At 49.2% G+C, this 27115-nt stretch overlaps 1 protein-coding gene across 10 annotated transcripts in view; it reads right to left on the bottom strand.

The window, feature by feature from the left end:
• Positions 1–27115, bottom strand: part of LOC142572662 (uncharacterized) — a 300880-nt gene that overhangs the window by 120042 nt on the left and 153723 nt on the right. For 9 of the 10 annotated variants that reach the window (XM_075681936.1, XM_075681938.1, XM_075681945.1 and 6 more), the window contains exon 2: positions 9119–9340. In XM_075681936.1, coding sequence (XP_075538051.1) covers positions 9119–9340 — 222 coding nt within the window. Of the gene's footprint in view, positions 1–4479; positions 5393–9118; positions 9341–27115 lie in introns of those variants that run through there. The other variant, XM_075681946.1, reaches the window with a different exon arrangement.

Genomic DNA, 27115 nt, shown 5'->3' with positions numbered 1-27115 from the left:
CACCATTTCTACACGAGTGCGTGCGCCCGAAAGAAGAGAGATGGAGGAAAAGAAGACGAACACGGATGAGTCAGCGCAAGGCAAGATGCCACGCGCCTGACGCAATCGTCCCCCCCCCCCCCCTCCCTTTTTTTTTCGACACATTCCGCAAAAACGGGCCAACTCATCGACATCGCCGATCGGGTGCAGGAAACACTCATCCGTCACGCGTATGCTGCATGCAACCGAGGAAGAGGCATCGGTAAACCGAAAACGAGACGTCGTCGCGAGTATGCCGCATTTTACGGGCTCCGCCAACCCACGCACTGTGCGCGTTCGAGCCGACCGCGGTTGCCGCCTCTCGAAGCAACGTCACGCGGCGGGACACCGGGAAGCTGCACGGCGAGCGCACGGACACGTGGTCTCCGCTCGTTCTCGAGCGTGTCCCATAAATTCCGAGAGCCTGCAACGCGGGACACTGTCACTTCTACTTCTTTGAGTGTGAAGCAACTAGGACACGAGATGCAGCCCTCGGAAGCAGAACCACCACCTTAGCCACCTTGTCTCGGAGGTGCCTCTATACACGAGGGTTCATCTACCATCGCTTTCGAATAAACCTCTTCTGTAACTTTTGCACTATGCATAGAGCAGAGTGGCCGCTACCGTTAAACAGAATTTGTCAGACAAACGCAGCTTCGATTAATGAGCCAGGCAGCAATGGTTCTCAAACATCTATAGCACACGTGCCTCGACAGCAGCGCCGGCGGACTTGGCATCGAGGCACCCTACAAACATCTATAGAGTCGCTTTATACATGCGCATAGAGTAAATCTACACACGTCTAAGGGACTTTACACACGTCTACCACTAGGTGACACCTCGCGACGACACCAGTTACGCCATCGTGCCGTCTGCGCTAGCCGCACGCGAAACACAAGCAGGCAAAACGACATGCGCGTTGTTGTCCGTCGGAAGTCGTGCTTTGAACACCATGGGCCCGTCCGTTGGAGGGTGTATGTATGGAACTTTCCAACGAGAGCTACCTTGGGGGGTCGCCACAAAGCGCTCTGGACTGTTGTCGAGACACGCCAGTCGACCTCAAACACACCGCAGGATCTGCAGCGCGCGCGTTTGCACTCCCGCCGTCCGCGCAACATTTCGGAAAGGAGGCAGCGCCGATGAATCGACACTCTTTCGGCGCTGTGCCGCGCTGCCTCAAGGGCTGCAGAAGATGGTGCCTATTTTTCAGTCTCATCAGCAAGCACCACTTCCCTGTCGACCTCGACCAGTGCAGATGTTGACGTACAGTGCCGGCGCGCGGGGGGCCGGGCGACGAATTCTCTCGAGCACTCCACAGGGCCCACTACGGATAAACTCTTAAATATAGTCGCGCTGTTGCATGCACGTAAATAGTTGCCTTCTATATTTTACCCTGTCTGCCGCAGCGTCTTCTTTCCCTGTCATTTACCTCCCCCCCCCCCCCCCCAACCCCTTGCTGACCGCCGTTCGTGTGTCAGCAGACTGCGATAAGTAAAATAAGTAAACAGTTACAGTGCCGTCAGGAGTAATTCCCTTCCCTTCCTTGTTCTTTATTTTATTTAATAAAAGAAAGCAAACAATCACTACTACTACGGCATTAAAACACAGTCCTTCCCTGAAGGAACTCCCCAGGACCTGAAAGCCTGATACTGTCACCCCCTTCGCCCGAAAAAGCAAGAAACAAAAGAACCAGGAAACGAAGCCCTTATTCATATTCAGTATTGTGGGTGCGGTCACCTGAAATAAATAAATAAATAAATAAATAAATAAATAAATAAATAAATATATTTATCGCGAAGATTTCCAGGCCACAAGATATTTTTTGCGTCAGTGGCAAAAGTGCATACCTTCCACGATGGCAACCCACCAATAAGATTTGGCATTAGCGCAGGCGACTATTAATCCACCCCGTGATCACTTTTTAAAATGAAATGACGAGTAAACAAGAAAACGGCAAGGGAACCAGGAAATGTCCTGGCATTAAAACCCGTATACGATCTCAAGATGTTCTTGATGCAGTGACTTTTTCCCGCCAGATATCCGCGGTCATCGCCAGCGTGACCACCGTGACCAAGGCAGCGAGAGACCGCAGTTTCCGCTGTAAGAGCAAGCCACCGCTGCTGTTGCTATCCGGACAGTGTCAGCCCCGCACTAGCAAGCATACAATATGCGCGCAGTATATACCCAGGAGCGAATCAAGAGGGTTCCCTAGCCGCAGGTCGGCACAATAAGCGGTTACTCACTCGTATTCGCTCACCAATATTTTTCTGGGATACATATGTAAATGATCACACTTATCGGCACTCATTCCCGTGCCTATTATAGTATTCACCAACGCTCACTCTCGGGCACAGTCGCTTTCATTCACACTTACCGGCACCCACACGCCACACTCGCCAGCACTTATACGTCCGCATGTGTATTCGCTCATACACGTCGACAGTCATTCACGTTCATACCCACTCAAAACTCGCCGTGCCCGACTTAATTTCGTTGACACCCACGTTGTCCGGCCGCACACACAGACACACCTATACATCCAATCACGCCATTCGTGCGTCAGGTACACACTAAATCCCACGTCTGTGGAACCACGCAGTGTGGATGGAAGTACGAGTCAGTACACTCAAGAGCGAGTACATGCCAATCTACGTCCGAGCCGGATGCACCAGGAGAGGTCATCCATGCACGCTGGCCATTCCGCTTCGCTGAATCTCGAAAAACCACACAAAGCCCCAGGAGCTCAAAAAGTGTATTTCCCCCCGGCCAAAGACTAACGCGAACATATATTCTAGAAGGCGTCCCAGTGCAGCGTCTATAAGCGACCCCAGCCATCGCGGTAAGCAAGCAGCGGTCATCTTGCTAATCGAGCTGGACCTTCAGGAAGAATCTTCCTGAGGACACGTGCGCGAAGAGGGGCCTGGAAGCTCGGACGTGACGTCCAACTTGCGCTGCAAACCAACCCGCGCTCGATCGCTGAAGTTCAATCGCATGGGCACCTAATCGACATTTTACACCCCAACGATCTACTGTTTCCTTTGAACTTCAATTTTCCAGGCCATCTCTCACCTAAGTGGGTGCCAACAGACCGTGACAGCTTCGTTCCCAGAAAACACAGCGCACGCAGAAACGCTCAGCGTGGAGGTCCGAGGAATCGATGCGTTACGGAAGAGGCTGCTGCTGGTTCATACAAAAAAAACTATATTTTCGGCTAAAGCCGCGGAACAAAATCCCATTTTCTAGTATTAAGCGGGCACGTGATGCACAAGAAGCTTGACCGATAAGTTGCGTTTTTACTCGTTGCACGCATGCAGTATAGAGTAGCGCAGATTGCGTTCTTTTTTTTTTTTTTTTTCTTTAGCCGAAACGAATGCACTGATATGCATGTCGGGGCTACAGCCGCAGAGGCCAGAGTTCAGAACGACCGCGCCTAGAAACGAGGTCATGAGTGTGGCCATCGTAAACAAGAGGGAAAATTGTATTTGTGGCCAAGTTATCTCATGGCATCAGCTGGCAATGAGATGAATTTGGTCACGAAATGAGAATGAGGCAGAGTGCGTGCATCGTAAAAGAGATGAATACTAAGGCTGCGGGCAATAATGAGCCAGGTGAACGGTAGAAGAAAAAGCGGCGAGGCAACACCGTCGATGACATCAGCGTCAGGAATGTGGAACGGCTAAACATCGGTGTAAAATGGCTACACAACCTTGATAAAAAATGGCGACGCGGAGCGAAATTCGGCCAGTGCTCGAACCCCGACTACACAAAAGCCTGATACGCCATTTTTTTTCTCGCGGTGCTAACAAACCATTCGGGACCGTCATTAAATCCCCCGGTTGACACGAAACGCGGTGTCCCACCGGTCGCGCTCAGCGTGAAAGCCATTTATTATACGCTAAGGGGGTTTATTTATTCAGCGCACGAGAGCGCGCGCTAGAGTGAAGAGAGCCTTCTGTAGGATATTCCAGCCTCGTTTAGGCTATCTGCGCGGCAAAGAGGTAAAACATGCGCGCGTGCGTAAGCGGGGTACGTGGGAGTGTGTCAGAGAGAGAGAGAGAGAGAGAGTCGTTAAACACTGCCGCAGATGCGCCACGACGATGAGGATGCCGCGGAGCAAGAAGGCCGTCTATACGTATACTGCTCGTCGCGTGCTCTCTGCTCTGTGCTCACTGGCGGACTCAGGGGGTATAGAAAGTTGGATGAGCGGATGAGGGTGAGGGGGTGCTCCCCTCTTTCTGGTTTCATGTATGCTTTAGTAATTCTCCTCATCCCCCTTGTGGCTACCGTGTACGTGCCCTTGTCTGCGCTCGCGGTGTCCGTGTGCCCCCCCCCCCCCTTAAATTTCGTGAGCGTTTTCGAAGCCGCTATACGCTAAGCGCAGCGCCAACTATATAGCTATAGTAGGTGAGAAGTACACACCGCGTAGAAGCCTGCCGAACTGCGAAAAATGCATGCACGTACCGGGGCAGCTGTCCATCAACTGCGCAGTTCATCCGACGCCTCCCTCGCCGCCGCCATCTCAGATCCCCTCCGAAAACACGCACTACGTAGATGGAGGAAGAGCGTGCACACGCACACACGCACACACGCACGCACTCGACGACCGCCACTTCTCGCAATCGGGTGGAGAAGAGTGTTTGCGCAGCCCCGCACTTTTGGGAGCTTTTCTTTTTTCGCTTCGTTTCGCTTCGAGGAAGAAATAAAAAAAAAGTAAACGTAGCAGAGGACGCGTCGTCTCGACACAACACGGTCAGAAAAAGAAACGAACGTACGCAGACGCAGACACACACACAAACGCACTCGACGACGGACGCGGCAGTAGCTGCGGAAACAGAGAAAGGAAAAACGAGAAGCGGCGGGTGGGGATGAACCGCGCACAGTTTCCTGGTCGTTTTTGTCGTCGTCGTCGCCCCGTTTACGCTGTCATCGTCGTCCTGCCCAGAAGACGAGCAAAATCTTCATATATATATAAAGAAAATGCAATGACAGCAAGAAAACACGTCAGCCAGCCAGCAGCAGCAGCAGGCTCGCCGCCATTCCGGGTCAGCACGCTTTTCTCACATTTCCGTCGCTGAAACTTTCACCGAGACAGAGCACGCGAATGAAGGCCACGAAACGCAGTGAGGATGGTCGCCGATCATACGCCGCCTCCGCATCAACACACCCACAGGAGCGCGACCGCGTACACGGCCTGCGTAGCGGCGACGACCGCCAATGTTTTGTGTACTCTATAGAGGGTAAATATCCGTGCGGGGAGCCAAATGGGCTAAGCTAGCTGGCTGGCTGACTGGATGGGTGCCGAATATCCGAACTTCTGCTTCTTTCGGCGGGGGCGATAGAGTCGCTTCTGCCAGTGTGTCGTCGTATACGTGTGCGCCTTCTGCACCACGGCAGCCCGCCCCCTCCCTGACCCTCCCTCCCCGCACCCTCGTCATCCTACGGCGTCACAGCGCACAGGACCCTGCGCCCTCCTCCTTCTCGCACAAGGCTAGTCCGAGCAGCCCAGCAGAGAGAAGACCCGGTGTTTCCTAAGGACCCCGTTATATTCTCGGAGAACCGAGCACGGGCTCCCCCAGCGCTCGAGCGCGGGGCGCTATTTCCGTCGGCGAACAGAGGCAGCAGGGCTCGACCCGGGGTCGCCGCAGCCCGCCACGCGCTCGGGCGCGACAGCAGAGCTCGCCTTCGGGGAAGGCAGGCTCGGGCGGCGGAGGAACTATCGGGTGGTAGCGCGTTACCCAACACCGGCGTCGCCCAATTTTTGCCATCCCTCCCCTCCCCGCATCGACGCCCCGCGCCAAGCTTCTTTATTCGCTCCTCCGGTACCCCGTGCGAGGAGGGCCCGGGACCAGCTGTTCGCCTTCCGTCGTCGTCCCCGTCGAAGGCGACGGTGTGCGTACGCGCCAGGTTTTCAAGGCAAGATGCGGTCGGTCGCGCCTGAAGCGACGTCGGTCGTTGCACCCTCGCACAGCCTGCACAGCTGTATGCTAGGAAAAAACAAATACTGAGAGAGAGAGAGAGAGAGAGAGAGAGAGAGAGAGAGAGAGAGAGAGAGTGGAGCGAAGGCGCATGGTTTGAGCCCGCGACTGCGGCGGATGTCGTCGACTTCTGCGGCCCTTCTTCAGCCGCCTCTGATTTTGGGCACCGACGATATAAAACGGGGCTCGCTGCCGCTCGCGGAGCGAGCGAGAGGTCTCGTCACTGACGCGCGAGCGCTCTCGCGTCGCGTCAACAGTAAAGACGCGTCAACGACTTCAGTCCTCCTCGCGAGTGTATAATTGGGAAACGACGAGCAGCGCGCGGCCAAGGCAGAACTGCGCGCGCGCAAACGAGCGTCAGCTGTCTGGCCCGTGCTGCCGAAACAACCGCAGCGGCGGCAACAGATCGCGATGCGTACACCGGTCCGAAGCTGCAGGTCGAGCCTACCACTGCAGGCGCGCTAATTTCCACGAGTTTCGATGGTGCACCGGGAGACGCCGATGCGCACGAGACGAAGCATTTAACACGCGCTTCACCGTGCTCGAATCTTAATTGATTACTTTGCGGCTTGTATTGCGAATTGTAGCAGTTGAGCTTGCAGGGCGTGTCCACTTGAAATGAATATCTAGGATGACCACAAGTTGCAAGATACCATTTCCCGAAGCGTGGGACGAAGTACATGGGCGTTCCAGCTACTTCTTTTGCTTCAATGCATAAAAGAACGTTTTGTTAAAAAAGAAAAATGAAACAACAGCGCATCTTCATGGCGAGTTTGATGGCGCATACATCTCCGAGCTGGAATTATTCTGGAAATTCATTCCGACCGGGTACACCTTGCGATCTCACTGTCCACCCAATTCGTGAATTGCAATACTTGCCGTAAAGTAATTAATTCAGAAGATAATTAGTGAATCTGTGTAAATTAGTTGAACAGGTGTTGCGCATTATCGTGCAAGTATACTGTCCGCATCCCTGAATAATCCAGCTCAAGGGCTAGAATTATACTATCTGCAACAGGGTATTTTTTTTAAAAAATTCTGTAAAACTTAGGAATGATCACCCTGTGTGTCGGAGTTAGGTTTTGTTATCATTTTAAATCACAGCGGCAAAGGCGCACGCACGCAGGCACCGCAAATACACACACATTCTCGTAAGGCGCAATGAATGGATGAATGTTAGAAGCGGCCACTCTGAAATTTGTCAGTGACCGCGGGCACGAAGAACCTTGTATTTTAACTATTTCGTTAACGCTAGAAATGTGCTAATTTTCGGGGCTTTTATGTTTTAACATTTTATTTCGTGACGTATAGCAGTCTAAACGTATACACTGCGATACACAAGATTATATCCTGATCACTGTTGTTTTGGATGGATGAATAGCAATAATAATAGCTGAAATACTTTTTGTGAAGCTTCAAAGAAGCAACTAGTAAAAAAAAGAGTAAAAGAAAAGAAAACTAACACTTCGTTCCTAGTTTCCAATTTCTGTACGTCCCCCCCCCCCCCCCCCCCGACATCAAGCAAAAATAAATATTAACAGGAATTTTTGACGTCAGTATTGGCCATAGTGATGCCCATTCTAGGCTGGAAAGCTATAGCTTCGCAAATGTGAAGACGGATACGTTCTCATTGTACAGTGAGAAATTGTTTTCACTCATTGCAGCAGGCACCTGCATTGTATTTTGCCGCATTCTTTAAACTCCCGATGCAATGTGATTGTCACGTCAAGGAGCGTGCAGAAGAATCCTTTTCACACTTGATCATTGCATTCGATCAGCTTTTCCGAGCGAGCAAGCTGGTCCAGGGTGCGTTCAACTGGCTCTCGAGCCTCCACATGTTTTGTTCATTTCCTGTACATGCATGCACAGTAAAGTGGATTGTTGCACAATATTGTACAGCAATAACATGCACTGATGAGCATCTGCCGCTGTCTGAGGCATCGTTAAAACAGCCTGTACGTCGGATCGGAAAAATTGACAACCAGAGAGAAGCTTCTGTGGCTTCTCTGTCTTCACTGCTGCTTTCATTTAAAAATTTTGTTCGCGAGTCGACCAAAGCGCAAATTTTGCTTGTGTTTATCGGAGAAGTACTATAGCAGCACTGGAGGCTACAGTTTCGAGGATATACCTCCAGTCGGAAGTCTTTAAGTCGTTACGATTGTTGTAACGTTGTAATTAGTAGATTATAACTTCGCGCTTCCTCTACGCCTTGGCGTCATCGAATGCTCGAGCCCACCTGTATCAGTTCCCAAGGCGAGTAGACCTTCAGCTGCCGCGTATATCTTACAAATACAAAGTCTACGGGGGCTCCGACGCCTGCCCGCCCCCATGCGTGTGCCCTCAACAAGAGAAGTAAATATTCTCCGCACTCCGTTTCCTTCTGCTGGGTTGCCCACACGGGGAGCGGTGTGGGCGCTCGCCTTTCCAGAACGGCAATGCGGCGTCTATCAAAGTTTCGCGTGTATACCCCGCACCTCTATGGACAACCGAGTGGACGTGGCAGGGCACCTCGACTGCGCAGTTCGGCGCGCACAGCTTGCAACATGGACTTACATCTGACTGGATGTTGAGCAAGTTGGCAGGAATGGTAACGTTACCGAAAGGCAGGCGTGCAAACGCGGCCACGTTGCACATACACTTCTCGTTTTGCCCCTTTAGAAACGTGAACTGCAGCGCAACCTCGTTCGCAGCTGCGCAACTTTTTCCTCTATTGCATTGCTGAGCGCTCGAGGTTGCCAGTTCGCGATCCCGGCCGCGGCGGCGTATTCCAATGGGGGAGGGGTAAAGGGGGGGGGACGCGAAAAGCGCTCGCGTACCGTACGACGCGCTCTGGGTGCACGTTAAAGTGCCGCAGGAGGTCAAAATTTCAATCCAGATACCCCCTCTCACTACGGCGTTACTTATCACACCGTGGTTTTGACACGTAAGACCCCATAATTTAATTTGATTTGATAACTATATTTCTTTCGCAGGCTGACGCACTATTTTCTTGGTGGCGATTGCGAGCGACGAAACAGGTACCTCCCTTCAGCCTTTGTATAGCGTTGCTCGCTGTGCATGAAAAAGGAATATAGCAATGTTTTGAGGGAAACTGTATGTACCCTCTCTCTCGGGGCCCGCCTTACCGTGCAGGCGAGGAGGCCGCTGTCGTCGTGGCTGCGGCGTTCTCCATGGGAGGCGGCGGCGGCGGGCGACGGCGGTGACAGGCAGCCCGAGACGGCGCCAGCAGGGGCAGCAGCAGCAGCAGCGGGCGGCGAAAGAACGGAGCCCCCGCTGCTGTTAGTGCCCGGAGAGGAGGTCTTCTGCTGGGCCGAACGACGGTGAAGGCGCTTCCGCTTCTCCGCAAACTGCACGAGAAGAGAGACAAGAAAACTACGCTTATTTATTTATTTATTCATTTGTTTATTTATTACACCCGGAGGGCCTGACCGCCATCCTAGTGTAGTGGTTACAGTCAGAACGAGCAGGAACATAACGGCACGTGTCGGGTACAGTGTTTCATGCTTCTTCCGGTGAACCGTTTTTTCACAGGCTATAACAAATGCTGCAAAGTCATCGCTCGGAGCAATGAAGCGCCTTTCTGTACCAGAACTTTCTCTAACGTCGTTGTTGTTCCCGATTCCATATAGCTACAATAATGTTCGTCCAATCAGATTGCGTGCGCGAAGCAAATAGCGGAGCAAATAACTAAAAACCCCAACCCTGTCCCATTAAATAAAGGAGCTGTATATCAGCCACATCGCATATAAGAAATGCTAATTATTTCCCTCGACCCTGCGCACGGGCTGCATCCTCGCGCGTCCCTTGTGACATTAAAGAGGAACTTTAGCCGACGCTCACGTCTGCGGTCATCCATTGACTCCAGCTAACATGATTTCGACACGGCCGTAACAGAGTCCGCGAGTCGGTACTTACTGCGCCAGTCCTCATATTTTTCTCTAATTTAGTAGTCAAAACGTTCGGATGAAGTCTTACTATAGCACCATAATTCTGCGTAATGCTACTTCAAGGCTGGACGCCTACAAACACTGCCACTCCTATATATATATATATATATATATATATATATATATATATATATATGTATATATATATATATATATATATATATATATATATATATATATGAGATGCCTGACTGTCAGAAAGTCCCCCCTCTCCTTCAAAATCAAGAAACACAAATAAAAGCGACAAGCGGCCACTCAATTTTTCATTTCTTTTCTCGACCCCCTTGGCAAGGCAAGAGGCCCAGATTTGCTGACGACACGCATAACTGTTCGTCCCGTCAAAAGGCATCAACCTCCGCGGTTCTGCTGCTGTACAGGTCGCCAACACCGCGGCCCGGCTAATTAACGCCTCACGGAGAAGACACCTACGCAGATTCAGTCCGCGGTACGTTTTAAGAGCGACGGTTACGCGACGCGAGCAGTTCGCGATGCACAAAAGCAGAAGCTACATAGCGCTGCAACCGGGCCGTGAATCAAACAAATCCTTCCTGCGGTGCCGCTCGGAGTACGCTTGGTTCCCGAGCTCCAACCGTGGCAAAAAATAACCTGTGCGCTTGCTGTGTATACGCCCGAACGTTTACCTTGAAATCCTTCGCAGACATCGGGCATACAGCGTGGGCAGGTCAAAATTGCCCGCGACTGCACGCTTGAATGGGCGGCTCGATGCTCGCGCCGCGACTGCGATGGCCTCGTCTTCCTCAGAACGGAGCGCGCACGCGATGGCGCTGCCACTATATAGTCCCACCGGCAAGGGTTTAGAAACCAAGGGTCGAAGCTAAAGAAGACAAGGTCGACGTACGTGACGGTTCAAATGATGCGGTGATTAAATGTTGATTATGCTTGCCTACTGCGCCTCTTTCTCGTGTTCGTTATCCACTCGTTTCGCATCTTACTTGTATACCGTATTGCACGCGCAATTATGTCGACCTTGTCTTCTTTAGCATGGGCACTTCGTCGACGTTTCTTGAACAAGAGGCCAGGCGGGCCGATCCCGGAAGCAGTGCAGTATACCTGGTAAAATGTGGTTAATTTTCGATTACACTGGCTCCAATTACACCGGCACCATTAACCTTACCATCTCTACGACTGCTTCTCGTTTCTTGACTCGTTGAGACCTACATTTTTAACACATTTTGCGGCTCACTAGGACACCCTGGAGGCGCGAAAAGGGCAGTTTTTTTTTTTTAATTCTGGGAATGGTTACACGATACCCAGATCCCAGATACGCCACACCCGTGTGAAGCCAGCAACGAAGACATTGTATTCAAAAGGAAGCCGTATTTCAGCCTCGTATACACCATATACACACGATGCAACCACCAAGCCCGCATTTATTCTAAGCTAGCCTGAGTGAGCGACTTACATGTTCGTCCTTACCCCCCCCCCCCATCATCAGTCTATTTACGTCTACTGTGCGAAAAACGCTTGTCCCAGCGATATGAAATTACCCCCTTCTTGCGTCAGCTGACTCCGTGTTATGCCTGCTAATTTCCTAACTTCATCACTACCCCGTGCTAGCGCCCAGCTAGGCAGAATGACCCTGGCTTCGCCCGAAACCTCGCGGGTGTCTTCTCCCTGTTGTATACATGCCATTCATGGGGATATTTCCCGCTCGTGTCCGGAAACGTACGTTTCTACTGATGCTACGAACACGTCCACTCACCGGCATTGTAGGAAACTTAGCGTGAAAGTGGGTAAATTTAGTGAGTGTTTAGTTGCCTAAACAATAATTTTGCCGTTTTTGAGCCCTAGCGACTTCTTTGGCGACGTGAACAGCCAGAAAATTGTCTCGGTAAGATCTCTCAAGAGTAGTGGGATAACTTCCGTGCCTCGTCATATATGCGCCTCCATTTGTAGCTACACCTATAAGACATACTAAGATCTTTAGCGAGTTAGATGGGCACCCGCATCAAAACTTATTTTCTAGGCAAAGCGCAGTCTCGAGATCTGATACGCTTCTAGAAAATCGAGGGTTTTCACTTCCTACCGTCCACTCGTCACCACAGGAGACAATTTAAAGCTATTTTCAAAACTAATAACACGATAACGAAAAGATAAAAAAAATCAATTACGAGAAAGGCACCATAATCATTACCATCATAAGTTAGCGAGATTACGCTAAAATAAGTTTTGTGGGCCGCTATACAAGGCGACTTTGTCTGAAAGAAAAATGAAGTTACCAACACGGAACGAAACCGGCATTTAGACGGCCTCCGAACGCTGACGTCATACGACCGCACACACAACAGCAGGAGAATACCGACAGGGAGAACATCCTGTTACAGTAATTTGAGTTCGCTTCTCCGCGTTGCGCTTTTTGCCCACACAATGGCGCTTAATTGCACGGTCACATTTCAAAGCAAGACGAAATGCGAATCGCACCTATATGGCTGCTATACAATCTACGACTGCGCGAGCACAGTTGCATCACACGGGTACGTGCTACCACCACACGTCGCGCCTCGTAAGACACAACTATAGAATCAAAAGGCATTGCGTTCGCCAGCTGCAATGTGAGAAAGTGTGACTTCACAGTTAAAGAAAAGGGTCCGCTAATTAAGTAGGGCTAGCCCGAGAAGCGCAATCAAATTGAGAAAAGAGGTGCGTACGTAAAAAAAAGAAAGAAAGAGTAGTCACGCAGAAACTCCTCTGGGAGTTGTCTAAGTTTGCGTAAGCATTGTGCCACCTGCTCATCTCCACGCGGACCGGCATCATCATGAATGTGATGAAACTCGATCCGACCAGCGTAAAAAAACAGCGCTGCGGCGACACGAACTGCTGCGGACGCTTCTCGGCGCAAGGTGAATCGATGACGCAAGTCAACTATACTGCAGAGGGCGGCGCCAGGTGACGCCGATGACCTTCCGATCATTACAAGGCGTTATCTCTTTAGCGCCTTATCCATCCGCGTCGAATCATTGTGAACTGCACTCCGGCGGCGTCGGCTGCGTATGGCGCGGCCGCGCGGGCCATATCTTGAAAGCGATCTGCGATGGAGAAAGTTTCACGTTGAAGCGAGACGCGTGGGAACCTACCTTGAAAGCGATCTGTGATAGGGGCTGAGAGTGAGGAGAGTGCTGATTGCTTCCTGAGCGCTGTGTTCTCGCAGCTTCGCGTTGAAACGAGAGGCAGCACGAAGGTGAATTCGCTCGTTGCTGCGGGTCCTATATTAGGGAGTTATAGCTCAGCGGGCTTACGGGCCAGCGGGCGAGCGGAGACAGCAGCGAAGCGCCGCACGAAGGGTAGAGTTTTTAGCTCAGCGATCCCTCGCTCGTTCGAGCAGAGTAAGGTGCCTGAACGGTCTCACCCTCGCCGCCGCTCCGTGCAGGGTGGTACTGCGGTAGTGCGCACGCGGACACCTCTGCGCATGCGCAGTACCGTGGCCCCTACTTCTTGCGTACCCTCATCTAAAACTCTATTCTTTGAAGGAATACTCGCCGCCCTGAGCGGCTTTTCCCGACGGCCGCCGCCAGTGCGGATCTCACTTCGCAAGGCGACAGGTGCGAGGAAGGAGCTGCGGCCGCTTGGTCGCTCCCTTCTTCAGTGAAATGACTGGCTGCTGTGCACCGATGTGCACGAAGAATTCCAGAAATGGTTGAAAACATTACCGTTTTCCGAAAGAGCCCCAGAGAAAGCTGCAGTGGATCGTGCATTTTAGGCGGGACCTCGCCAACCTGCTGTCAAAAGGTAAACAAGAGAGCGGAGAAGTGGAGGGCCATGTTATCGATGGCTCTGAAATTTTATTCGTCGAATAACTTGAAACAAATGAATGCAACATCCTATTCTGCATCGGTGGTTTTCTTTTAAAAGGGATGCTGCCAGCTGTTGCAGGATGTGGGCAGTTCAACAGTGCCTCGTTATAGGCTCAGCTGACAGCGAGCACGCGCATCTGACTCTTCTTAAACGATACAGACGTGAAGGTGGCAACCTTACGCATCGAAGTGATAATGTTTTGCTTACGCTGAAATCAAACGAAGAGTATTCCAGGGGAGTAAATTGGACTGACAGGCTGCTTCACTTGGAGGTTCCCATTGAAGGCCGTGACTGAGTATTTGAGGGAGATGGCGCGCCCTAACGTGAAGACCTGCTACGAGCACAGAGAGTCTGTACAGAAGCTTCGCACACATTTGCGACACGTCGGTGTAAGCGGCGTCAACGAATATGAAAGCAAAAATAAGTGCCGGGGGCCTGCAGTGACGGAAAAAACTGGAGTGTTTCTTTTTACTGTGTGTGCTGGTAGTTTTCTTTGTTTCAGAACATTTTGTTATTTTATTATATTGCGCTCATAGAGATTGTCCTTATTCATAAGATACCACACGCGCAAATAAAAGACGCATTGTGATTTTTGAGCTGACTAACGTTGAGATTTTGCAAGGGGGTTAGTGCCAGTGGAAATGACGATTGCCGGGGCGATACAAGACAGCGTCAATGTGGCGGAATGCGTTAGTGATACTCAACTGCTAATTCGGCGGGACGCTTTTGCATATAAAGGAAGTTAAGTAATGCAAGAGGTCCAAGACAGATAGCAACATGGTTATTATTCTATTTCCCTTTATACCCTCCTAAAGATCTGTAAGAAGTTTCTTTTCTTTTTCTCAATGGTCGCGCAAAAAAAAAAAAAAAGCTCAAGATTCATTTATGTTCGTGCGGGTGGTCGCCATGTTTGTCGATATGTCGCTGGCCCGCAAACCCGCCGAGCTATAACTCTCTATTGAAAGCGATCGTCTTATGGGATGGACGGCTTTTCTCGTTGGGTGTGCATAGAAATGCTTATGCATTAAAAAGAAAGAAAGAAAGAAAGAAAGAAAGAAAGAAAGAAAGAAAGAAAGAAAGAAAGAAAGAAAGAAAGAATCAGCGCTACCTTTTCAGGCGGCTACGAGCCACCCGAGGCCGCTGGCCACGCCAACTGCCACCTCACAGGCGCACCATGCGCCTGGCCGTCTGGGAACGCCTCGCAACGCCGCCACCAGACGTCTCTAATTACCCCCACTTATTCTACCCCGCTGCAGCGAGGTGGTGTAAGTGCGCCGCAATAAAGACACCCGCAACAATTCCGCTGCCCACCGTCCCTTTATTACTTGGTATGGCGCATTGCTCCATAAATAATATATATATCTGCCGCGGCGAGCACAAGAGGCCGTAAAACATAGACGCTTCGGGGAAAGCCCTTCCGAATAACTTGCGCACACATGCGCATGCGCTTGAAGGGATCGAGCGCACACGAGCGCAGTTTCGCACAAAACGATGCATTGTACAAGAAGCGGTGTTGCTGCATGTGCCTGTTGCGCAATCTCGAGCGGGAGACGACGGGAAATCCGGCACGAAAAGAGAAATAGCGCTTTCATTAAAGGGACGAGCAACAAAGGTGGGGTTTCATGCGGCAAGCTTAATATTATAGTGGGAAATATGGCGCAACAGTGGTCGCAGGCGGCGCCCGCATGTCTGTTGAGACGCCATTGGAATCATGAGTACAGAACGCCGATGTGTTGTCTTAAAGTGAGCCTACAAACATTCTGGCTCCAAAATTCGAACGTCCTTGCGAATTTATTTATTTTTTGGGGCTAACTTGTTCCTAGATAATTTCACACTTTGTAATGGTTTATTTCGACATAGTGCAGCCCCGAAGTGTTATCGCAGGAGTGGGGTGTGCACAGCATACAAATATTGCAATGATGGGAATGAGGTACAATGCAAAATCAATGGTTAACAATATATAACAGGAATTCAATCAGACGATAACGATCGGACATGACCAGGAAAAGCATTTAAGCGTTCGATAGCGCGGATAGAAAAAGAAAAGAAAAAGAAATGAAGGAAAATAAAACAAGAAAACTTTATTTAGTCGTGTCTGTGCGGTGATAAAAATGAGACATATTCAACTAATGAAAGTGTTGACAGTGGTTGTAGGCATAGAGGGTGTGATATTGCTGAGATAAGTGTCATTTAGTGTCCAACTAGTATAGCGGTATAATTTTTTAAAGGTAATTATAACAGCACGAAAACACATGGACACAGTAAGGATCGAAATGTACACACGGAACACATGACTGATGATGATGATGATGATGATGATTTTCAATGACATCTCCTTTAAGTATAATAATATATATAATATTTGGGGTTTTACGTGCCAAAACCACTTTCTGATTATGAGGCACGCCGTAGTGGAGGACTCCGGAAATTTTGACCACCTGGGGTTCTTTAACGTGCACCTAAATCTAAGCACACGGGTGTTTTCGCATTTCGCCCCCATCGAAATGCGGCCACCGTGGCCGGGATTCGATCCCGCGACCTCCTGCTCAGCAGCCCAACACCATAGCCACTGAGCAACCACGGCGGGTCTCCTTTAAGTAGGAGAGGGGGGGGCGACAAAGAGTTACCTAGCCTTTATAAGCTCCCCAAGTCCAACCATAATGCAATCTAGCATTCTGCATATCTGCTTTATCTCTTAAAGTTATCTGCCTGCGACGATCCAGCCCGGATCTCTCCCATGCATGCTTTTTTTTCCTCGTTTTTTCCCCCTCGCATTACACGCGTCTCTTGCCTATAGTTCTTATCTTAATTTCATTACGGGTGACATCAGTACACCTTGCTTAGGAGCCAGATGACATAATTGCTGCCGCGCCAGTTTCATGTCCGCAAAGTGTAATGTGGCAAAGTGTGACTTCGCAATCAGGAAAATGGCCCGCCGAGTCAAGCAAGCCCCCAGAACGAAAAACCCAATGAGAAAAGCGAGAAACCGAAAAAAAGAAAAAAGAAAGAAAGAAAGAAAGGTGAAGAAAGAAAGAAAGAAAGAAAGAAAGAAAGAAAGAAAGAAAGAAAGAAAGAAAGAAAGGTGAAGAAGAATGCGGCACCGACGCAAAAGCGTCGGCGCTCTATGGAGAACGCTCCTGCCGCCACTGCCCCGCGAGATATATAAAGGCTTTTTTCCGGAAAAGCGTGCTGGTGACAGCACGCCAAGAAAAAAGAAAGTTGCAGTTTCGTTCATAAAGCGAAGCAATGAAGCCATAGCTGGCACAGCAGCTATTATAAACGCAGCAAGTCTCGCACCGTTTCGTGCGGTATCAGAAAGCTTATGCGCGCGAGCAAACTCCTTTCGTGAATATGAATACTTCGTTCAGTGATCAGAGTCCGTCTTCGTTTGTGCAAATGGCGCAGCAGTGGGGCAAATACGGGAGCGAGAATTTCCAGCAGGACGACGCACACGTGCCCGCTGCGGCCACCGAGCACATCGTAATGGAATGAAATGCCCCAGCAAGGCCCGTAGAGAACGTCTACATTCAAGAAGCGCTGGGATTCAAATTGCATGAAATTATTAACTGGTTTAGCGGTCGAGATGCGCAAGCGGCGAGGTCGATAGAGCAGGGCTCGTTAGAGACATAGGTGACTGTACGATAAACAGACTATGGTTTATTGAGGTTTGGGCAAAGCAATCTGTGATTCCAACGACGGGACAACACGGCGGACATCAAATCGACTAGGAGAGTGAGATCACAACCGATATCGCTGTAAAAATGAGTACATTTTAAGCTCTCACGCACACGGATCTGTCCGCGCGCAATCGCATGGACTAGAAGACTATAGATATAGACTAGGGGATATAGCGAGTGTTACGGATAAAATTGCGCTGGTGCGGAAATGAAAACCTCTCGACTTACGACAACATTGCCAGAAACTAATAAAAAAAAAAAGGTTTACAATAGGGCAATAAATGAAGTCCCACCAGCGGCTTCGCAAATGTTATGTAGGAATGCCATTAAAGTTGGGGAACTTATTTCTCAAACTTTTAAGGCTTGTAGGAAAGTGACATCCCGAAACCGAGGTCGGCGGTAGTCAGAAGTAGTTTGAGTATTCGCTTTCTTCCACAGTCGACATCGACGGCCATGTTTCCCTTCCTAGCACTGGCCCATGACGCTGTACATCCAGAGGTTTAATATACAGAACCTCCTCGCTTCCCTCCTCCGTCACTTGGCATCCGTCTACTCTCGTTTGTTTTACTTAACTTGTTAACTCTCTCTCTCTCTCTCTCTCTCTCTCTCTCTCTCTCTCTCTCTCTCTCTCTCTCTCTCTCTCTCTCTCTTAGCGTCACGGAACTCGCTACAGCTGCATGCGTATGTTTGGTTGACACATACGGTGACGATGGTGACAGGGCGACTTTCCCTCGGCGCTCCACAGGTCAAAGGAGAAGATAGCTTTACAGGCAAATTCGAAACGATTTTCCCGTGCCAAGGCACGCGGAATCCTTATAGCTTTTGTCCTCGCAGCTTGCTTGCCCCATCGTATTTCTCCTGCCTTACTTGCCGCGCTCACCGCTGGTTTCTTCCTATTTAATTTATTACCGCAATGAGTGTCTACGCTCATGTCGTTTACTGGCGCAAACGTGATCAGCACAAACGCGAAGACTCGATCAGCGTTTTAACGGCGTTGAAGCATTTTGCGTGAACGGACACAGAGCTGTGGGAAACTGCCATAGAATGCGCTGCTCAAATATTCTGTTCCTACCGTGTACAGTACACCAAAGCGCTCTGACGACAAGAGGTGTTATTTAATAAAGTATAGCGCGCTTTTAAATATGCCTGAATTGACCATTTTTGATGAACAAATATTTGCGCGCAGGCTTCTTTTTTGCTTCAAGGGGTGTACGGTAGCGCGATTAAAAGACGGGACAAAAGAAGACACACAGGGACGCACACACAGCGCTGTGTGCGTCCATGTGTGTCTTCTTTTGTCCCGTCTTTTAATCGAGCTACCGTACACCCCTTGAAGATGCATTACCAACAAGCCCACATTGCAACCCTCGTGAACGCCCTTTTTATTTTCAATATGCACAAGCAAGCACCTTAAATAATACATAAAATAAAAATAAAAATAAATAACTAAATAAATAAATTTAGACGGTTCATGTTAAACCCTGAACGTTGCGATGTTCCTGAACTGCGTCGCCTTGCGCCGTCTTGCGTCGTCTTGCGTCGCCTTGCCTCACCATGACCAGCGCCATGATTCGCCTCGGCATCCATCCCTCACAAGTGACGGGTGAGTACGCGCAGTGACGGCTAAGTGTGCCGATGGTTAAGTGTGTACGCATATTTGGCAGCAAGAAATGTCGGGGTTCTATTCGTGCGGTCTTTTAGTTTATTTATTCATAAACTGCGCAGGCTTCAAGCCTGCACGACCTGCATCTTAGTTTATGTGACGACAGCCATGTTTCAGTTTATCATGGTGAGCCTGTTCTGGTATTTATTTTATTCGTACTGTCAGCACAAGCCAAGATAGGAGTTGCGGTTACATTACCGTCGTGTACAAAGTAAACACAGCACATGTTTAAACAATTCAATAAAAAGCAATCAGGATAGGAAGGCACAACACATAAACGGATACGAAAACAATAAATCCAGTGAGTTACAATGAACAAGTTATGTCACTGTATAAGTAAAAAAAAAATAATTGAGAAAATTTCGGAAAAAAAAAAAACAAGCGATGCGCCAAACTGCATCGACCGACAAACAGCTAATAAAACGTATTCTCAACCGTTTACAAATAATTGGTAACAGCCTTTTCAAAAGCTTGTAATACCAATACATCAGGCCACGACCATCACACTAATAACATGAACAGGAGGAATAGATGACAAGCGCTAATAGCGCCTACGCTGCACGTCCTTTACCCAAGCCCCGAAAATTATTATTATTATTATTATTATTATTATTATTATTATTATTATTATTATTATTATTATTATTATTATTATATGAAACCTAAAGACGTACTCAGAAAAAAAGCGCACGTGCCAACGGAATAACCACCGTGACGTATGAACGAGAAAGAAGAAACGCGGCGTTTAGCTCAACCACCGTGTATCTTCCAGTTTGAAGGTGACAATCATCCAGCCACGCGCCCTTACGATACTATATCGTTATCGTTATTATTATTATTATTTGCTTCAAAATCTTTCCGCTCTAAACAGGAAAAGATGCACGCGCGCACGCACACTGGGTGGCTCAGCGCTGCACGTTATAGCTTTGATGGTCGCAGTTGCATTAGCCTCGGAAGATGTGGTTTACATGATGAACAAGGATATAATAGCGTGCAGGCTTGTTGCGCATAGGCCATAGCCTTCTTACACTGCGTGCTAGAACACCCGGGCAGCGCATCTTAGACAGCTAACGACCACGGGGCGTACCCACAAAAGGCAGGGAAAAAAGAAATGTATATAATAAGAGAGGAATGAGAAGAACGGTATATGATATCCGTGGAAGAGGCGGCGTGGGCTGATGTCGAAACAGGTAAGCGTCACAATAAAAGCGCAGCCGGAAAAAGAATGTGGCAAAAAAGAGAGACAGAGAGAAAGCTCGTCCCAATTATCAACGTGAAAAGTATAAGACAGGTAGATGAAGAAATAATGACGAGTACGGCCGAGCGCGAAGCTAAGCGAGCAATTCGAGAGAACGCCAAGAAGAAGAACGAGGAGGAGGAGGAGGTGAATGAGGTGGTGCGGCAACAGGAGTATACAGGAGGCCTGCATACACAAATTTCACTCCACCTCAACAATTGTGCGCAGTGCAGCGAGAGCTACGTGAGCGGTCTCGTCGGCCAGACAAGAACGAGAATAGCGGGCTACGTTCGTAACGCCCGTCATGCGTCCTTAATCGGCTCGTGCATCGTATAAAAGGGGGGCGGCGGGATTACGAATGGATTAACGGAGAACAATATTTCCTTCCATTCCCATCGAGAAGACACAAGAGCGGCTTCTCGCTTATGGTTGCCCCCCCTCCCCCCTCTCGATGGATCCAGCATAACTTTAGCTTCACTGCGCGGAATTCGTGAGACAAGGTGCAGGTAACTTCAACTTCACTGCGCAGAACTGGCAAGAGAAAGTGCAAGCGGGGCGCCGGCTGTACAGCAGCGGACGGCCATTGTCTTCGAAGCCCGCTGGCAAGATCTCAACAATCATTCACAAGTGGTGCGGTTGCACCACGTATATAAGTGTACGGCTCATCTTTGGCACTAACATCCATCCGTCTGCGCTTCGAGTGCTTGCCCAAGGCCACGACATCGAGGAAAGGAGGAGGAGAAGCTGGGATCCAGCACACAGGGACAGCCGCGCGTTCCTACAGAGTGAATTTTTTTTTTTTTTTTTTTGCTAACGGGTGTGACCCGCGTGATCAGGCGAGATGCACGATCGTACTATACACAACCAATCCAAGTGCACGCGTTTCCGGTGGACAGTTAGTTGCCCGGTGCTGTCAGGTGCGCGTGCCAGAAGCCGAGCCACGTCACTGGGCAACGCTCAGCTCGCGGCGATTCCCTCTATGCGCATGCGCATACAGTGCCGGTATGGTTAACCGTTAAAGCGTGAGTGTATAGCACTTCTCTGGCAAGTGTGGCAGAATCATTCCAATTTGCATTATGGTGATTTGTGATAGGTGGCGCTGTATGACAGCCTTTTATAGAACGTCTGTGAATGGCACATTCAACCGGCACGTTCAATACTGGGTGCCTGGGGAGTATACGAACCACGAACCACAGTGTTCTCTTGAACAATGGATCGCATTGCATAACTACGCGCGCCAGCAGCTCTCGAACTCGTTTAAACACTACTGCATGCAAACAGAACAGTCTCCGGGAGATCGATAACAGAAAGCCTAAGAAAAAGGGGGTAAGCTGTGGCTTGTGGATGTAAAGAACACCACCGCTTTATCATTTGTTTTTTTTTTTTATCACTTTTTTTTTGAGGAAGTGGTTCGCTGATAACTGGACGCCATGCAGACCCATTCTGTATATAGGACCCGTTTTCGGGAAGCCTTTTCACGTCGTTATATATTAGGGCAAAATTCATAAGCTTGGAGCACCCGCTTCCTGTGCAGACAACGATCCCATGTATCCGCAGCGTAAGCACACGTGCTGACGCCCGAGCTATAATAAAAAACAAAATAAAAATAAAAGAACTTGCTCGTTCACTGAGGAACGTGCGTACAGGTATGAATCGCGTACTCAGAGTACGCGTACAGTCGCACGCCACCACGGCACATCAAGGCCACTCTAATAACAGCACATCAGACAATCATCAGATAATACAAATGACTTTCTCGATTTCATGCCTCTGACGCGAGAGCGACGGACTCTGTCCCTATGGTCGTTGTTGTTTCGTGTCCTGGCTTCTGCTGCAGCCTGCATGTCTGCTTGCGGTGGGACTAAAGTGAAGTTAGCCAGTAATAGCACTAACTTCACTTTGGGCAGGCTGTATTTGTGTAGCCTTGCATCCTGCCGCCACTTGGCCCATCAATCGGCTCTTCGTGACATTCATATATGTATACACCACTGCATTGCGATTCCAGTGTCATACAAAAAAAAAAAAAAGGCAATGAGGAAGGGCCCCACATCCCGCCTATATAGTAATACGCCAGGAGAAAACAGCGGAGGTGACTCCAAACAGATATATGTACCGGCTCACACATATCGAGTTATCACTTACGACAAGTGCAAATAGCGGGAAGTCGCAACATCAGCCAGTAGAACCAGAGAGAGAGAGAGAGAGAGAGAGAGAGAGAGAGAGAGAGAGAGAGAGAGAGAGAGAGAGAGCCGAGACGCAATCAGAGAAAACACAGCTGGCGGCGGAATAATCCTGGCCAGCCAATTCGCTGCGGCCCGGCTAATGAGGACGCAGCAGGTACGGTACTCGCTCGTTCATGCCATGGCGCAGCGGCAGCAGTAAGTCACGAGGAGCGAGCCCGTCTCTTCAAATAAACTGTCCTGCTGAAAGGGCAATAAAGAAAAGAAAAAGAGATAGAGAGATAGAGAGAAGCGCGTAAGCGCGGTGAAGCGTGAACGAACACATGCGTAAACGGGACCGAGGAAGGGCGCGCGGACGCGAATCGCGGAAACGAAAGCGGAGAGAGAGAGAGAGAGAGATGGCGCGCGCGAGTAAACAGGGGCAACCAAAATGGGAGGCGCGCGGATGCGCTGCCAGAAGGGAGAGCTTAACCGAAAATAGGCGAAGGTGAATGAGACAAAGAGGAAAAAAAAAAAAATGACGCCGCGCAGAGAGACAGAAATTAGAGAAATAATTAAAGAAACGCCGCCCACTAGCGTGGGAATTCCCCCGCGGCAAGAAACATGTTTTCGTCGCTCGCACGACCGCTTCCGCGTCGACCCTCCTTGCGCCGTTTCGCTGCCAACGGAAGGCCCCACACACCCACACACACGAGAGGGAAGAGGCGTCAGAGGAGGAGAGTACCAGAGGTAAACGATGCGCAACGCTTGACGCAAACTGTCCCAATCTACACGTTGCATCTGCGTTACGTTCCAGCTTCTTTTCGTAAATATTGCGCCGAGAGGCATCAAAACAAACTTAATCAGGCTAAGGGCCTGACGACAGGAGACCGTCAAGGGCCTTTCCGATTACAAACTCGGTTCTATCAAGCCGACAATAAAGAGAAAGGCCTACAGTCCGAAGCCGCTTATCCAACATATAGCACCGTATATACAAGGTGTCCCGCGTAACTTTAGCCAAACCTTAAATATATGCAAATGCCACGCAGCTGGACAGAACAAAGGTAACGTTGTTTGCAGTCGCTTGGAGATACTCAAATTATTTTTAGTTATCCGTAATTACACAATTAGCCCTAATTAATTAATCAACTCAAATATTATAATTCTATTAAAAGTGTCAATGAGAAAATTGTAGAGCAACATGAAATACTCCCGATACAGCTTTCCGTTGCTCAATATACGTGCTACATAAAAGTGTTTTACCGAGCGTGAAAGAAGCCAGCAAACACACGTAAAATTGCGCGCGACGGACCGCTCGAGGGACTTTGCGTGCACTGGCGGGCTTCTTTCACGCTAGGAAAAACACTCTTACGTAGCACGCATTGAGCAACGGAAAGCTGTAACGGGAGTTTTTCATGTTGCTCTGCAACTTTTTCATTGAAACATTTAATATAATTAAAATATTTGAAGTCGATTAATTAATTAGGACTGATTATGCAATTAGGCGGTATGCAAAGAAAAAAATAATCCGAGTATCTCCAAGCGACGGTAAACAACATAACCTTGGTTCTGTCCAGCTACGTGGCATTTGCATGTCTTTAAAGTTTGGCTAAAGTTACGTGGGACAACCTGTATAGTGCTAGCATATACCGTACACGGCACCATACGCGATTTTTATTACAGCCGTATTAAAAACACATACGAACCCACATATTACGTTAATTGTTAATTATAATTGTTTCCTCCGTTTTGAATTTTTTTTCTTCGACATCGAAATTTCGTTAGAGCAAGTGCAAGGATACACAACGAGAGAAAATCCTTCAAGCGTTCACGCCTCCATAGCAGCTCTGACACGAGAGAGCGGCCTGATGAATTTTTGTTTTAATTATAGGGTGTTAAGAACGGCCAGCTGCAGTGCAAGTTTGCCAGCCATTTACGCCAGCGGTGGCAACCTCATCTTGGAATGCCGCCGCCAACCTCTAGCCACGGCGTGACTAAGTCGACTTTGTGTCAGGAACAATACGCACGTCCTCCACTCTCCGTCGCTTCAGCTATGATATGCGTTTGACGAAGCAGGCTTTGTGCTGAAACCGCCACCGTTACGCTCTAGCTTCGTCGCCGTTGTGACTGAAGGAGTTCGACGAAGCAGACTTTGTGCGCAACACGTCAACGCGGACCTGATCTGCTACCCGGGCGGCTCCGAGTTCTACGAAATTCGTATGGTGTCGGTTTCGGACCGTGAACACGTGTGCGTGTGTGCATGTGTGCATGTGTGTGTGTGTGCATGTGTGCATGTGTGTGTGTGTGTAAACCGTCCCGCGGAGAGGCGGCTAGTTTACGGGGACTAACCGTTCGCGTCACCTTGTATCGCGGGAGGACCGAGTGTTTAAAAATTGCTGCTGTGCGGATGCTCGACACACTTTTCTTAAGCAGTCATATTGGACTGAGACACTCTCTCAAACAGTCGTGTTAGACTGACGTACTTTCTCTCACAGTCATGCTAGACTGATGAATTGCATGTAAATACTGTAAATAAACCCATATTCCTCGTTCTCGATGAGAAGCAGTTCTTCCCTTCATCAACGTCCTCAGCGTGGATAAGATGGACGACGGCATGGGCCAGCTACCTTCGAATTCATGCCGGACTCCAATCTTGACAACGGATCACGAGCGATGGGATTGAGCCCCCAATCCTGACAAGGGTTTTACGTGCCAAAACTACTTTCTGATTATGAGGCACGCCGTAGTGAATGACTCCGGAAATTTCGACCACCTGGGGTTCTTAACGTGCGCCCAAATCTAAGTACACGGGTGTTTTCGCATTTCGCCCCCATCGAAATGCGGCCGCCCTGGCCGGGATTCGATATTGCGACCTCGTGCTCAGAGCGGCCTGATGAAGAGAAACGCTACAGAAAGCGACGAGAAAATAAAAAAGGCTGGGGCTTAGCTAAGGTTAAGCCTGGATATCTCGAAGTGAGAAGGTTCGGTGATGCTTATGGTTTAGCTTATGGTTATGCTTTATGATTTAGCCTTATGCTTACGGTTTAGCTTATGGTCATGCTTTATGATTTAGCCTATGGATATGCTTACGGTTTAACTTATGGATATGCTTATGGTTTAGGTTATGGATATATGCTTACGATTTAGCTTATGGTTATCCTTTATGATTTATCCTATGGCTATGCTTACGGTTTCACTTATGGATATGCTTTGGTAAGCTTATGGTTATGCTATACGTGTGCCTTGTGTAGTTATGCGAACTGCTTATCAATGATTTATGCCATAAGTTATGCAGGATTATTAAACTTCATTATTCATCATTGTTGGGCACATTGTCTTGAGATTTCTGTACAGCCATAAACACAGCTCTCTGTATCGGTAGTATCACTCTCTTCTCCTTCCATGTTGAATGCGCACGCCTATTCTCTGGCAAGCGTTTATATAGTCGGCCTCCGCGATGAACACGCGCTTGCGGCGAACGTGAAACGATGACGCATAGCGCGTGGCAGTGGCCACCTGCGCCGACTCCGAACACGCTTACGGAGCCAATTCCGACATACGCCGGCTCGTGCGAAGCGCGGTGTTGACTATCGTAGTGAAGCTTTTCGCTTCAAAACGCCAAGCGTCACACGTTGTACAGTGCGACGCGCGATTCCATCTGCCCACACGAGAAAAAAGGGGCCTTGGCGCGCCAGCGTGAAGCCGCCCTCCGGGTCCGACAAAATCGCCTCCGCGACCTGAGCGGCGAAATTTTCTCAGACCGCGCGTCGCGGGTACTGTATACTCCCACAGCTATGTAGCAATCCGTAATTCTTTCAATGGCCACCCACCCTACGCCGACGAGGTGAGTGCAGCTGCCCTAAAGCAAACATTCGGACACGCCCCCGTTGTCAGGCGGAAAGTCAATGCTGTACTTCGGTACACCAGGAGGCGCTGCGTGCATCTTGCAGAAGGGGTACAATCAGGACTCGATGGGAACCAAAGGTCAGTGGGTCGGCTCGCATTGAGCGCTCACGGAAAGACTACAAATGAAGCTGTGCAGGGTTATATGGGCTGCACTAGTTTTGAAATGAGGGAAGCTCGCAGTAAAATTGAGTATGAAGAACGACTGAGGAATGTACGTGGAAGGATGTAAACGGGTTGGGAGAGTGTTGAGGTATTTGTACAGGAAAAACATTAATTCACAGTGGAGGAAAAGAACTAGGAAGCTTACCAGCAAGTATGCGGCCTGTAGAGTGGGCAACACAGCAACAAAGAACGTCAAGCGGAAAGTCAGAGATGCTGAAATAATCTGATGGGTGGCGGCAATGGAAAAGAAAGCTGCCATGAGTAACTACTTAAGAGGAAAAAACGAAATCAGGAAAGAAACAATTGATGATAACTCCAGGGGAAGCTCATTACTTTTCGAAGCGAGATCAGGATGCCTTAGAACACGCACCTATAAAGCGAGATATAAGAAGGAAGAAGAAGCATGTGCTTGCTGCGGTAAAACTAGTGAACCTATGGAGCATGTTTTATTAGAATGAGAAGACGTCTACCCAGCGGTCTATTTTAGGCACCACTGGCCTCTTTGAAGCCCTTGGGTCCAGCGAGAGCAGTGGAAAAGTAAACATGTCCGCAATAGGA

Source organism: Dermacentor variabilis, chromosome 2 (assembly GCF_050947875.1).
Source record: "Dermacentor variabilis isolate Ectoservices chromosome 2, ASM5094787v1, whole genome shotgun sequence".
Lineage (NCBI taxonomy): Eukaryota > Metazoa > Arthropoda > Arachnida > Ixodida > Ixodidae > Dermacentor > Dermacentor variabilis.
The sequence above is the reverse complement of the archived record's forward strand: the minus strand, read 5'-3'. Positions and strand labels throughout refer to the sequence as shown.